The following is a 15690-nucleotide window of genomic DNA, read 5'->3' on the forward strand; positions in this document are numbered from 1 at the left end:
ATGCTCTGCAGGAGCTTAGAAAAGGCTACAGAACAGCTGTTCACATACAGTTTCCAATAAAATTATTAATGTTTTTTGTTACTGGAGTATCTGAGCATCTAACAAATTGATGCAGATAACCAACTGCATTGGTAAAGCCAACAGGCAGGTTTAGCCTCTGAGGTTGTACAAGGCTAAAGAGATACAGGCCCATAAATCATGTCTCCACATGACATGACACCTCATGAACTCCATTTTTTTTTACCCACTGCACATAAACACACAGGTAAATGGAAACTGGCAAAAGAGCTGTTCCACTACATGAGTTAGCAAAATCCTGTATTATTAAAGGTCTCATTTAAATGTCCTTTGCAACTATAATTTTTCAGCAACAAGAGCAGTTAACCTTCCATCTTTTCATCCCAGCCTCTCTTGCCTGATCCTGCTCTACTGTGTCTGAGTTCTGGCTACTTGCTCCTGCTTGTGCCATACCAAGCTAAAACAGGGAAGTGAGCCAGCTAAAAATAGAGGGCCTTTAATTTCTCAACTGTATTCATTTTAGGGGCCCCTCATATCCTGAGCTTATATTCACCATAAAGCCTCCTGTGGCCAAAGGGCAAAATCAGGCTTAGAGGCAGGAACAAGGGATCACTGCCTGGAGCAAGGCATTCACTGCTTAGCAGATCTGCTACAAAACATAGTAACACAGTAACACAAGATGTTATTGAGTGTGCATTTATTGTAACAGGCTTTGGTGGGCTTATATGTAAACATTCAGATTTTAAGTTTTGCTAAACCAGGGGTTTAGACAAGAGTCTTTGGATAAGAAACGGGCGTAAAAGCAGGAACGTGGCAATGGAAGTGGTAATGCATGATGCAATGCATCACTGCAATGGAGTGACAGACAGTATTCACCCTGTAAAATTGGACCCTAGATACTTCAGGTGGGTCCTTGATCAGTTACTGTTCTAAGTCCAATTAAAAAGTAAAGTGTAATTCAATTTTGCATAAGAGTTGGAGGTGATGTCTGTACTCTTCTAGGCTACAACACTGATAATAAAAGTATCAATCATTCCTAAACTTCAAGATACAGGAAGGGGGAGAAAATCTTGCAGACAATGGAGGCTGTAAACCTCTTACTTGGGCAAAGACTATTTACTTATGTAGCAAATGAGGGAAAGCTCCCATCTAGAGATGTAACATTCCCAGGCATACAACATCTAAAAGGGCAGAAAAATTAACTGGAAGATCTGTTCAAGAAGAAAAGCAGTGTTAGCACCTTGGAAACAACTGAAAATGACTACATTACAGCTGAGTCAGAGGCTGCCTACAATTTGCAAGGCCAACTAAATACCACTGAGTAATGCAGGCTTATAGACTGGCAAGAGAAATGTCTCAGTCACTTAGAATAGTAAAAGTGCAGTTGTTAAGCTTGTAAGTGAAGTTGCATTACTTACATAGGCTAACTGGGCTTCCCTCATCATTTTAAAGCATTATTTTCCTCTTCTTTAACTACATATCCATTACAACCGGATTCCTTAGTCTTACTTTCCAAAACCAACACCCTAAACCCCTGTAACTTCTCCCATAGTACCAGAAGATGGAGCTGCTCAGAGAACAGACTTGCCTGGCATTGTCTCCCTTCCAGGAAACAGCAGGTCCCCCCTCGCTCCCTGTCTTGGTACTGGGGTTGCAGTCCCTGTCTCCTTGCAGCCCAAGGGAAGCTGGCATCTGCGGGAAGCAAGCGTCAGGAAAATTTACTGGAACAGACCCAGTACAATTAGACTGCCCCTGTACACAGCAGATAATCCTTCACTACCTGCAGGAGGAAATGCAGCTCCATGAGCTAGTGCTGGAGATCCTCCAGTCAAAGTACCCTTCGTTCATTAGGAAAATGCAGCAGCAGTGCAGGCTGACTGCCAACAGCAGCACTGCCAGGAACCCGTTTCTGCAGTGGGAATGCAGCACTAGTGCCTGGGTTAGGAAAAAGTCACAGATAAAAAGAACTGTGATTTGGGGGGTGAAAAACACCTTGGATCCACATCCCCCACGCTCCCAAGCTACATTTATGTCCATATGAGGTAACGTATGGTGCTTCATGTTAAACATAAGGTGATTTTAACTCACAGTTTAGCTCCCTTACACATCTGGACATTGCCCAGCCATTGGTTCTTCCTCTTTGTATCACCTCTAGAACCCAGATTTGTGGAAGCTCCACTGAGCTTGTCTCCCATTTTATGTCATAAACCTAAACTCACCTGCATTCCTCTTCCAGCAACTGGAAAACTCCATATCCTTCACACCACAAAACTGGGCAAGTTCACTGACTCTTTTCAGTGCTTTGCTCTCTGTAGTTAAGCTGGCAGGTTGATACACTGAAATAAAAACTCCTGTATATAAATACAACTACAGTGACCTCCCAGTGCAGAACAACTTACCCTCTGCTTGAATACAGGAGCTGGTGCTACACAATGGAAAATTCCAGCCACTGTAACTCAGCCTTTCCCATCGTTACAGTAGAATGAGGAACAAATTCTACCAGTCTTGCGCCTGTCTGAGATTTTGAACTTCCAAGACAACAGCTCAGTGCTGGTATTTGACTTCTGATAAAGAAATGACAAAATTAGTATCTGCACTCTTTGACACGAGAACACTGGACCCTTACAGGCATTCCCTCTGCAGAGCAGGGCTGTATTGTATGTTCCTACTGACGTGCAACGTATATAGAGGTCATGGTTATTGCTCCTGCCAGGAACCAACAATTTTAAATAATGCCATAAAAAACCCCAAACAAACAAGTATTTTTACCTATGCACAATGTCTTAAATGACAGTCGGTGCCTTTAAAGCAGAAGACTTGCACTGCGTTCAGGTAAGAAGACCAACATACAAGTTCCCATTTTGGTCAGTTCAATAAAGCATCACTGCCACAACCAATGACTTTACTGACAGACAGCCACATTAATGGGCTAAGATACAGATTTTAACACTTCATGTCCCCCTGGTAATAAGAGAGATAAGACAGCATAATAATACAAAAGTCATCAGGACTATGTTTGTTTTTGTACCAGCAGAAAAGCACCAGCTACAGAAGCAGCACCAACTGCAAAGGAGAAGGAAACCCACCAAGATTCCAGCTCACAGCAACATCCAGTAAGAACAGGAATAACAAACTGCTTCATGTTTGTCATCTGAAGACACCACAATGAGTACTCAATTACACCCAATAATTTTATTGACTTGTCTTACTACACTTCAGTAACCTCTCATGCAGACTCAGGACCTGAATATCTATACTACTGACTTGGGGAAATTACTCATTTTACAGCAGAACTACAACCTATTAGTACAAAGCCAAGCACAGCAACTGTGAAATACCTTCTATACACATGCTGTAACTCAAAAATGTAGTGGCTGAACAAAGCTCACCCAAACCCAAGTATTTAATGACTTAAAAGCCTTTCAAATCATTAAACCAATAAAATCTTCATCTCTACCAAACAAAACGTTTCCTTCAAGATACCAGGCCTAATTTGTTTCTATCTGCTTTTTTATGTAAAGTCTACCTCTCCCTTCTCCCTCCGAAGAGGAGATGGTGTTCCATTTGTCACAAACATTGTTTCATTTTAACCTACTGGGACTACCAATACAATCTGTTAGGGACAAGCTGCCTCTTCTGAACAAAATGTTCTTTTCAAGGTTTATTTCAAGGAACCACATTGCTGGAAATATGCATATTAACAGCTACTGATGCAGTGCATGATGGACCAACTTTGGTTAATACATAATCAGCAATTCATTGAAGTGCAAGCAAAACCCTACTCCTCTTACACTGTCTCCTGGGTTTCTGTTACATACTAAGTTAACAACTGTATTCAACAACTCTGGTATTTTCTCTGGTTAGCTGTGTTAGCAGTAACTACTTCCTAGAAGCTTAAACCTGTTACAGAGGAAGCTGCCTTGGAAGATGCTCTTAACTGGCTTGAGTTTACCAGACCTTGTCACTAGGACTTATAGCAATGATAAGCACATCAGCACAGCGCTGAAATTTTGGGGTGACTATGACCATTAACAGAATATTGACTAAATTCCTGTACCAGTGTTCAAGTTAGCTTCCCAGGGAGTCACGAACAGAATGTGTCATTCTCCTGCTAGAACCCACAATGGTTTTCAAATGCAGATACAACTAGGTTGTAGATACAACTAGATATAGTAGATACAACTAGGAAACAGACATGCATGCTTTCCAGGCCATTGGTACTTGTTTTATTACAATTTTTGTAACTGTTAGTATTTTAATATCTGGACATCTTAAAAAGAACTTTAGATTTACAACTCTGAAAGACACAGAATTCTATGTCTTGCTGACAGCTACTCTACTGCACTGTATACAACTTTGTTACCTGCTTTCCATGTCCTGCTCTACATAGCTCTGAACAGGAGAAAATCTGAGACTGATGTTCGTATTCAAGCTGCAGGAAAGCTCAGTATACAAAAAAAGAATAAGTGACAAGTTACAGTTCAATCATTTCAGGAATCAAGAACAGCATACACAGAACTATACATTTTATCATTTTATTAGGAATAATTCCAAGTGGGTTATGAAGAAACTAATCCATTGAGTTTGATGAATTTCCAAAATTTCCTTATGAAGATATGTTCACCAACAAACAGTAAAACTTCAGCAGAACTATTATACACTGGGCAAAAATAGTCAGGCTGATACCAAAAAGCAACATGCAACATAAAAAAAAGATACGATATAAAGGAAGACAATCTGCTGAATATTAAAAACAACCTCAACATGAGCTCTTCGCAACCAGCACAGAACTATTCTACCCATCAAATCCAATTCACACAAAGGCAAGTTGGGCTGACAGAACCCAAGGATTAATAAAATGTTCCTCAGTGCAGTAGACTGGTATAGTGTTTTAGAGCATTTCCTTGGCTGGAACAAGCTGTATTAGGAATTCTTTTTGGCAAGGGAGAGAAATAAATACATACGGAATGCTACATTTTGAAATCAGCAGACTGTCTGAGGAATGAAACAGGGCATCAGGAAACTAAAAGTAGCAGGGAGGAAAAAAAATTAAAACATTAATTTATTGGGGCTCAAAAAGAGTATTTGAAACAGATCTTAAAGATGTCACAATAACTATATTCAGGCATTTAGGCTAACAAGGGGAATAAAATCAGAAGATACACTTTTTCCAAGGTAAGGAGATTTTTACCCAAGCATATTGCTACCTTCGCAACATGTAGCTCGGTAAACAATAATTGGCAACAAAATAAGGTGAAACGCTGTAATAACCTGCCCAAATATCAGTTCCAGATACTGTAATAACCAAGATGCAAACTAATTTTGTTGTAACAAGCCTAGACCACTTATATCAAACATGTCCCTGGTGAAAGTCATCCAGTTTGAGTTAGCGTTTTGAGAGTTCATTTGACAGCCAGTCAAGTCCCTCATACAGACCAGTTCCTTGTGTAGCACAGGTAGCCTGGACATACCACTGTTAATGCAGAACACAAACAAAAATTCAATTTAATACTGACAAACAGCAAGCTAAGTTATCACAGCATGTGACACATACACACACACTCAAATCATGTTTCCTGTGCCAGAAGTGGAGTCAATACTGAACAGATGGTATTTTGAAAACGTTGAGAAGTATATATAAAATAGATGGGGTTCAGGCATTATTCAGAAACTCACTGTTGGCCAACCAAATGCCAGAACACCGTTTAGGGCATCAAAACCCAAATACAGAACCTGCATTTAGTTTATGAGCTGAAAACTGATTTGTTGCATTTCAAAGACTGCTTTCCATTTCAGGGAATGGACATGAAATTATCTAAATGAAGAGAGGTCTACAACATCTATTATGGGTATGATCTTAGTGTGTCAACACACAGAAACATCAGGCAAGTATTACAGAAGGCTAGATGGTTTATATGAGGCAACCCCATGTCTCAGAGGCTTGTGCAGATGGAATGTAACAATTCAGAAGTAACTCTGTAGTGGTAAGAATGCAGAATGCATTTTCGCCTCCAGAAGAACAAATACTGAGAAATGGAAAGGGCCACCACCTGCTCTGTCAAACATTTCAGTGACAGACTGGAAAATCTGTACTGTTTTCCAGGAAAACGCAAGACGTGAAACACCTGCAACAACTGAACACACTGGACTGTGCTCCTAAATTGCTTATTTTGAACAAGGACCGTAGACTATTAACTACAGTCTTACAGCAGGTATGTGCATCTTCCTACAGAAAAAGGTTTAAACCTCCCTTTCCTTTAAAGGAAAACTTATGTTTATGACCTATAATAAAGGAAAACAAGAGTTCATAACCAAGGAAGTTTAGCACTTACAGTTCTGTTACGCAGAGACTGAAGACCTAGTTTATCTGTCATTTCACTGATTGCCATGGCATTGGGCAGATCCTGCTTGTTCGCAAACAGAAGCAGCACAGCATCTCGCAGCTCATCCTCCTGAAGCTACAGAATAAATGGTTGTTATTAGCTCAGTTGAGTACTTTACTTCAACAGTCACTAAAGAAATCTGATTGAAGAGTTATAAACATTTTCATTCTGAAGTCACTAGCAAATACTGCGTGAAATTTAACTAGCACCCAACAGAACTTCTCCTACAATGAAGAAAATAGTGTTTCAATAGGAAGTTCCAATTTATGGGCACTTTGCTGCTGAAATTCTTCACACTTGTTTTTCCAAAATTCCTGATCTGTTCCATTAAGGTTTTATGAAGAAAAATTCTGACATATTAGTAGTTTTTGAGCTAAAATTCTCTACACAGCTGTAGTTACAACTTACGTGAACAAGAATTACCTGGTGGATACAGTATGCACTGTACAAGCTCTCTAGAATTTTCAAACCCTACATCTCTTAGGGAAGCTAACACCCAAAACTATGAGAGTAGAATCTTATTTCAGAAGGCACTGATACTTACCATTTTCTGCAGCTCTTCTGCTGCTTCCTGGATTCTCTCTCTGTCATTGCTGTCTACCACAAAAATGAGGCCCTGTAAGAAGTTACGCAGGTTTGAAAAATCAAACATTAACATATTTACTATTTACAGTACTATTTAAACCCCCAAACCCTCAGACTGAATCCTGTGATCACCTCCTCCCTTAGATAAGTCACTTTGACAGATATACCTGTTTAAGCAGTGCAACATGTCTGTCTGAACAACTAAATAACAGCTTTCAACTGTAAAAAATCTTCTAAAGGCCTTCTAAGTTAAAGAAGCTTAAACCCACAGATGTCGGTTTACAGATTAGCGTGGAACTCAGTCTGAAAACTTCACATTTTCTCATTGTCTTCAAGAAAAACAAAGCATTTTTAAAAAATACTTAGTAATGGGGTTGAATAAGGAACTGAAATTAACTATTACTGTATTCACAACAGCACTTTATAGCTCCTTTCTGTCAACCCGGACTTCTCCATTTTACTGCTCCAATCATGCATTAGTCTGCATAGAAATTTCTTGGAAACAACTTGAGACTCAACACACAAAACACCTCAACACCACTACCCCAAAACCAAGAAACACACCCCAACCAGACACTCCATTCTCCCACCAAAACCCCACCGACTCCCAAAGCTTCCTGACACTAATAAGCAACTTAACTTACTCCTTGTGAGCTGAAGAACCACATTTATGTCACCAAAAATGTCAGCAGTCACATCAATATCAAGCTGACACTTTCTAATCAATAACAAGATCATTTCATGATAACTTTTGATACTCAGCATACTAAACACACTGATAGAGCAAGCAACAGCTGTATATTTTAAAGATGATTATTAAAAAAAGAGTATGTAGAAGGGTGTTTATGCAACAGTAGAAGCTAGTGCCAGCTCAAAATAACTGAAGGATGGATACAGCAAAATTCAAGAGTTCCTCACAACAATCCAGCAGCTCTGGCCCATTACAGAATAATGGTGGATCCTCAAGGATTTCATCCTTGTCATGCTATCCACATGACTAGACTCTAAGCCTTCAGGGTAACAAACTAGCTTCCACTAGAATAAATTCTATGTGTCTCTCAACACCTACAGGAAGTAAAGAGACTTTCTGAAAGGAAGGGACAGGAAACAAGTTTCCATTTATACTCTACAGAACATACCGAGACTTTACAAAACAGGTCTGTGTCTACTGCCATCTCCAGACTCTTACCTGTGTGTTCTGGAAATAATGCCTCCAAAGAGGTCTAATTTTGTCTTGACCACCAACATCCCACACTGTGAAACAAATGTTTTTGTATTCTACCGTTTCCACATTGAAACCTAAAAATGAAAGAGTTAAATGATTATAAATAGTTAATGCCAGAGTTAAAATGTAATTCTAACCATGTGAGAGATACCTACTTCCTAAGTTACGCTTCTCCCAAGTGTATATAACAAGGCTTATCAAAACTGAATTGCTGGAGCAAGAAGAAAATTGACTCAAGAGGAGAAAAAAAAATTAACCACTTAAATCCAAGTACACCTCCTTTGACTGAGCCAATCTTTCAGCCACAAACTATGATGCCCAACTGTCTGGGAGAAGTATTGCTGCTTAACTGGTTCCTGTGCTTAGATGAGCATTGGTTCCCGGCCACTGTCAGACACAGGATTCTTGACTAGATAAATCTTCGTCTGACACAGTTGTTATGGCAGCACCAGAAAGCCTGTGTTTGTCTCAGTTTTTATACTAACAGCAAAGGTCACAAATGCTTATCTCTAAAACACAAAGTAACAAGAATGAAGACATAACAATTGATTATCTTACCAATAGTGGGAATTGTGGTGACAATTTCTCCTAGTTTCAGTTTATAAAGAATAGTTGTCTTGCCAGCAGCATCCAAACCAACTAGAACAAACAGAAAATTTGAACATGAACTACAACCTCTTAAGTTACAGATGTGCCATTTTATGTACAGAGCGTTAGGGTTTTTTTTTTGTCCTGAGAAGAAACAGCTTTTTAAACACTCCAAGTCATTGCTGATATACTATCGTGTGTTTCTCTCCATCTCCTCTGCCCAGCACTGAAAGAGAACAAGCAGTGAAGAAGAAAAGCTCAATAACACACTTCCATCCACAACTCACAAGTTTCTTGCCATCTTCCTTAGTATGTGTGTTGCTTACCTAAGTTTTATCATTCACTTTGAAAGATTCTGCTTTGTATGTCAGGACAGTTTCAAATGCTGAGCAACAGTCTACAGTCAGCACCTAATCCCTAACTGACCACGCATTTGCTGCTTCATACTCAAGTTGGGGAAGGTCTCGCTCAACCTTCAGCTGAGGACAGTTTCACAGGCACCTGAACCAACAGGAGCTGCACTATCAATGGAAGACACTCCAGCCTCCCCCTTCCAGTCTCTTGTATCTTTGCTAAAGCATTTCTTTTGCACTGACAGAAACACACACATTAGGGAACTCTGTTCTCCCTCTGCATACATCATAAGGGCTGTAACTCTTCAGGACATCACTTCCATTCATGGAAATCTACTAGGATGCTTTCATTAGGAGTCTCCATGTTTGATCTTTATAGGCAGCCTTCTGCACTGAAATTCGCTCTTCTGTTTCTACAACAAAACTTAAACTTGCTGGTTTTCAATGTAACTTATGTGGAAAATATGTGATCCTTAAAAAAATTACAGGAAAAATAAACCGAAGCCTCATCGCCAATAATAAACTGAGCAGCATCACCAGCACTGCAGGCGTGCACTGGAGTTTTCTGCAATTGGCTACACAACTGCTTACTGCTAGGCATTTTAGAACACACAAGGGCAACTCAAAATACAATTCTTTATGTTACAATCCAATGCCTAGCACATAAGCACCTAAATAAACAGTAGGTTCTAAACACCACAGCAACAGTTTGAATCAAATGTCTGTTTGTGAAACTTGAAATAATCAATGCAACTTGGCTGAAACATAAATAACCCCCATCAAAGAATTAATTAAATAATGCTTGCACAAGAAACCAAATGTTATCCTTGTTTGCCAGTGTTAAGTGTTGCAAGTTAATTTCCTACTTGGTGACTACAATATATTAAGCTTTAAGCGGTTTAATGATTTGACTATTAATAATACAACTGTTCCCTTAGCACTGCAATAAAATGGAATTCAAAATTACCTACTTATTCAGAATGAAATCAAACTCTTAAAAAGCCTCCTCCTTCTCAAGAAGAAAACTGCTGTGACAGCAAACTAATTAGAATAGCTATCCATAACTGCCCTATATTCTGCTACTGTCAACAGGATGCCAATGCAGTTTCTTTGATATTATCATAGAATCAGAGAACCAACTAGGTTGGAAAAGACCTTTAGGATCATCAAGTCCAATCATTACCCCAGGACTGCTAAGACCACCACTAAACCATATCACTGAGGGACTCATCTGTGAGTTGGTCTAATTGTTAATATAAAATAAGAGAAAAACCCCAATCCTCTACCATCAAAAGCAAAGCTCCTTGAGCAGTAATAAACTCCCCAAATGCTCAAATGAAAATGTAACCATTTTAAGTTTGCAGCTGTCTCGGTGTTGGTCTCTTTCAGAACCACACACAAGCATGAACATGGTGCAGCAGAAGTTTCACAAGAGCTTGCAGATCATGAATCTTCTAAATGCTGGCATTTTCCTTACACCAATGAAGTGTCAGATAGCCTTAGAAAACCCTTCAAGTGACCTCTGAAACCCTTAAGCACTCCATGTACACTGAAAAACGTTTTGAATATCACAGTGCTTGAAGCCCAACACTATCCTCACATCCTCACACAGCTCAGCTTCCAGTGGGGATTTGTAGGATGTCTATATCTTTACAGCATAATGCATGTACATGATACATATGTGACAGTTTTCCAGTAAGTTAGCATTAAGACTGCTTACTGAATTAAAGCTACACGTACTCACGAACTCGTCTCCCACACCCCAAACCCAAAACCAGTTATCAGTAGAACAAACACTGACAAGATTCGTTAAAACTGACAACAAAAGAAAGATGGCATTACCTGCACAAGTGGTTTTAGTGGGTTCAGGGGTTATACTGAAGATACAGACAAAGAAAAAATGTCATTTCCAAGAATATACACAGGGTGTCGAGAACCATTTGAAGATATGACTCAGAGTTAAGACATTAGAAACTAGTCAGGAATGTTAAACTCTTTGCCAAATAGAAGAAATCAGTGCCCCAGTTAGCCACTGTGCTCTTGAACCAGGACCCACTGACACCTCCACTACCTTGGCAGAACTACCTCAGCTATGTAAGCACAAAGCCCAGAGACTTTGCTTAAATCCACTCTTAACCACAATTGTGAATAAGCTGTTGGACTTTGCACTGAGGGAGGCTGAGTTATAGATACGGGCTTTCTTCTTTTGACTCCACACTTGAGATGACAGCTTTTAACTGAGCTTTTGCAAATCACCATGACCACATTTGCAAAAACTGCCTTTTTAGCCAAATTGCAAATGTTAGGAAGTCTAAGCCAGCAACTGCCTCAAAAGCATAACCTCCATTAATATTTCTTAGCAGAATTTTCCATTTACCACCCTTTTAAGAACAAGAAATTTCTTTGCAATTGAAGCAAATCACATATAATCGTTTTAGCTGCTAGGAACTGTAACTATGGCTTTTAGTGGTCCAAAAATAAACTCATGTTTACATTTGCACTGGAACACTAAATGTAAATCTCTGAGCTATTTCCATGTCAGAAAACTGAAGTTTATTTAACTCTCAAAATTAAAACCCACGTTTTACATTTACGATTCTGCTTTTTCACTCTGATTCTACTGCCTTATTGACCAACTGCTGAGTCCAAGGCGTAAGAATCTAAACGTAAGGTCTGGTGCTCAGCAGCTGTACCACAAAGCAGCAAGATTACAATGAAGTGCAAGTGGGAGGCACAGACTTGCACTTGCAGCCATATATCTTTAAACTAAGTCAAACATCCTCTTCCTCTAGCTGAAGAAAAAAGAGCATCTACAATGCTTTAATCTGCTGTTAAACCATTGTGGTTCTACACCCTTTCCTACTCTTAAAGAGTGTTGTATTCACAGCCTGTCAGTCATGTTTCTGCATCTCAGGCCTGCAGCCCACTTGTCCCTGGGACACCACCCCTGTGACCACATGGCATTCCTCATTTACCAACTTCCTACTTTGATCCTGGCTGCCTGAGTATCAAGCTGCCTCAGTTATCACAGCACAGAACTTCATATAGAGAATTTACTTTTTAAATAGAACCCCCATCAAGACCAAGACTGTGGTTGTCACATTGATCTTTCCAAAGTTTACTACAGAATGCAGCATGTTGATGCTTTCAAAATGTGTGTGTCCCATAATGATAAAAGGGGTATTTAATGGATTCATGACATTCATGTTACAATCAAAAGCCAGCTTAAAAACCATAAAATTAACAAATCCCAATTTACTACAGGTTTGCATTCCTTAATTTTTCTTTTACCATAAAACCAGTTCTCTCAAGACTTGTCTAATTGATCCTTTATATGCTATTTCTCTGTCATGTTTCATTTCAATTGGGTGGACACACAAGGGCAGTTCTCAACACAGCTTCTCAGGAACACAAGCACAAAAAAACCAAAAGCACACAAACTAATGGGGGTTAAAAACTAAAACCAAGTAAAAAGCAGCTAAGTGACTTTGTGCTGTACAGTGACACAATTTTCAATGAATCTCACCTTTTCCCCCCTATGCATTTAACAACTGCATCTGTACCTGAAGCTCCAAGTAGCACTTGCACAACTACACCAAGGCACAGAACACTAAATTATCATAGCAAAAGGTACACAGTAAAATAGTAACTTCTTTTTTAAGCACAAGAAACTGTAAGTGCAGAATTTTCCAGACAGGTATATGTACAGTTAGGACTCAGTTTTTCCATTCTAATGCCCTGGGATTGCCTAGTCTAACTTCAAGTCATCCAATCCTACCCTACAGTTATTTCTTTTCCTTCATGTTACTTCCATCTATAAAGATGGCACAAGAATTATTTTACATGCAGTTCCTCAGAATGTTAACTCAGTATTCCTGAAAAACGTGTAATTTCTGTAACAGTATTCCATTAAATGTCTACCCTTTATAATAAGTGTAGTTTGGGAATATAAAGGATAAGTTTGTCAGGTTTGCTGTTGGTAATAGTATCTGATGAGAAATAAAACTCTGCACAACTCAATAACACAAAGTCTGTCTTAAGAGCTAAATTAATTATACTTTAACTTGAATTCTGCAAACAGAAGAAAGCTGCGAAAAGGAACTCTGAATTATAAATTAATCACCTGTTCATTACCAACTCACCCTTATACTATTTCCCCCTACATATTTCTCCATAAACACCTTACCCCATAAAGCTACTTCATTGATAGAGTACATGCAAAAACTTACATGCCTAATGTTGTACAGCTCAGTTTCAAACCATAAACTGCAACTTACCACCTTGAGGAAAAGTTTAACTCAGCCCCTGTATTCATTCAGGCATCTCTCCTCAAAATGGCATAAAGAACTGTTTTCCACTTTACAGGTACAAACTAATTATGTCATATCCAATATAACACATTCTGCTTCTAAACATGCAGTTTAGGTCCTACGCTACACTCTCATGACAATGTAGCAGAAGTTTTAACCTCTCGATAGAAGAACAGATCTGGTGCAGTCCCATGGTCTCATCCAGCCATGTATTTTAGTATAGTATCTTAAAAATTACATTTAAGAAAAGCATTTGAACCAACTGCTGGAAAGCACAGCTCCCTAACTCACATCTAACCTAAATGTGAACTGATACCCCACCAGTGAAGAAATGAAAGCCTTGCAAGCTCTTTTGATCTGTATGATGTTGCTTTCCTGTGTTCATTATTCTGCGGAATGAAACAGAACTACAAATACTATCTCATGCTGCAGGCAAGCTCATCTGAAGATTTGACTTTATTCATTTAGAGTTATATGAAGAGTCTGGCTGCTAGGGAGACAGTCAAAACTATTCCTTGAAACCAAAAGATGCACCAAGTTGTCTCAAAGACAAAAATTACTTGGGTTATTTTGAAATGGACGAGAGTCTTTAATTTCAAGCAGAGAAGATAAAATAAAAATTACTGTGCCTGCAATGAAGGGCTCTGTCATCACAGAGCGTATGGAGAACACGGAAAATTGTAATTAAAAAAGCTATGTTATTGTGTCGGCTGTGCATACACAGGCAGCGCTGAGTAGTGTGCCAAGAAGTTCCACTGTTAGGAGCCAGTCCCTTTATTGCCCATATTGAAAGAAGCACTCCATATGATTTCTTAGGACAAGCTATTTCAGTCAATGGCCCCGAATCAAGTTCCATGCACTTCGGTGGCAGAATCTGAGACAAATGTCTGGGTTAGGACCTGCCTGTACCTAACGCTGGCGCAGGAGGGAAGGTGGGTGGAAGAAGGCAGGGCAGAGCTGCAGTGGAGGAGGAAATACCAGATGCAGTATGTGTTTGCTTTGACCTTTTGAACCACCACCTTAAAGTGAGAATCTTGAAGAGCTACTGGCTTCAACTCTTACAGTCTGTGTCAAGAGAACCAGAATTTAATTCCAAATAATTATGGGCAGACAGTAAAACTAAGCACTGAAAAAGAAACCCACAGGGCTTTATGGGTTTGTACACGATTTACAGGAGCATTAAAATGCATAGATGCTATACCAAAACCCCCTTTCACAAGGGTCAGACACACACACCGCTGCTACCGAAAGCCGCCCATCACAAGGTAATGTCTGCAGCTCGTGGCGTTGGACACCCCGGGCTTTGTCACATCCTGCTCGGGGAACCGCACCTCTCGGGGGCAGGAGCCGGCAGCACGGCCGCGATCCGCTCTGCTCCCGGTCCGGGGCTCCCTCCTCCCCGGCCGCTCTGCCGCGGCGGGCACCACTTCACCTCCCGCAATTTGATCTTTGTTCTCCGTCCTGCTCCCGGCCAAGCGGAACCGCAGGTGCAGGGGCTGGTGCAGGGACTGGGGCTGACCGCACGGCCCCGGGGAGGGGGCTCCGGCCCTGCCCGGCAGCGGGACCGGGCGGAGGCACAAAACGGGAACGCGACGGAGAAGAAGGAAGGGCCGATATACCCCAATCCACACCCGTTCCCCGCTGCTCCTTCTCTCCCCTCCGCTCCTTCGCCTCCCGACCGCCCCGCAGGCTCTATGGAACGGGGACAACGTTCCCTATCCCCCACGACCCGGGACGGGGCAACAACCCCCGCCAGGAGCCCGCACCCCCCAAACCGGCCTCCCCTCCCCCATGGGCAGCGGGCGGGCCTGGCGGCGGCCGCGGCCGCAACAGCCGCATTACCGGGGCTGCGGGGGCTGCTGTCCACCCTTACCCATAAGAATGCGCATCTGCTTCTTGCCGAAGAGGCGTGAGAAGAGCGAGGAGATGGTGAGGCCCATGGCGGCTCCGGCGCAGGGCTGGGCGGCGGCAGCGGGAGGGAGGAGGGAGGGAGCGCGGCCCGGCTCCCGTCTGCACTCGCGGATCCCTCCGCGGGCGAGGAGGCTGCGGCGGCGGCTGACGGAGCACAGCGAACAACGGGGCCGCGGCGCTGGGACCGGAGCCTGCCTCGCTCTGTGCCACGTCACGCTCCCCGCGGCCGCGCCGGCTCCAACGCGGACAGGATCACGTCACTGTGTGCTCGCCACATCCCCCGGCCGCGGACCCGCCCCTCGCCACACGGCGGAGGG

General features: G+C 41.4%; 1 protein-coding gene across 1 annotated transcript; it reads right to left on the reverse strand.

Moving 5' to 3' along the window:
* Nucleotides 1-4219: 4219 nt before the first annotated feature.
* Nucleotides 4220-15623, reverse strand: ARF4 (ARF GTPase 4). The gene is made up of 6 exons (XM_031046097.2): nucleotides 15336-15623; nucleotides 8770-8850; nucleotides 8176-8285; nucleotides 6946-7017; nucleotides 6351-6476; nucleotides 4220-5491 (listed from the first exon to the last, which is right to left on the reverse strand). The coding sequence occupies exons 1-6, from the start codon at nucleotides 15400-15402 to the stop codon at nucleotides 5405-5407; spliced, it is 543 nt and encodes a 180-aa protein (XP_030901957.1). The 5' UTR covers nucleotides 15403-15623; the 3' UTR covers nucleotides 4220-5404.
* Nucleotides 15624-15690: the final 67 nt, after the last annotated feature.

This window comes from Melopsittacus undulatus, chromosome 9 (assembly GCF_012275295.1).
Source record: "Melopsittacus undulatus isolate bMelUnd1 chromosome 9, bMelUnd1.mat.Z, whole genome shotgun sequence".
In the NCBI taxonomy this organism is placed as follows: domain Eukaryota; kingdom Metazoa; phylum Chordata; class Aves; order Psittaciformes; family Psittaculidae; genus Melopsittacus; species Melopsittacus undulatus.

Bases quoted from the DNA above. Each gene is read 5' to 3' on its own strand.
- ARF4 (XM_031046097.2), bottom strand. From the start codon at position 15,402: ATGGGCCTCACCATCTCCTCGCTCTTCTCACGCCTCTTCGGCAAGAAG. The intron at 8,851-15,335 runs GTAAGGGTGGAC...TGTTTGTTCTAG, and splicing joins GCAGATGCGCATTCTTATGG to TTGGTTTGGATGCTGCTGGC. The intron at 7,018-8,175 runs GTAAGAGTCTGG...AACTTCTTACAG, and splicing joins ATTATTTCCAGAACACACAG to GGCCTCATTTTTGTGGTAGA.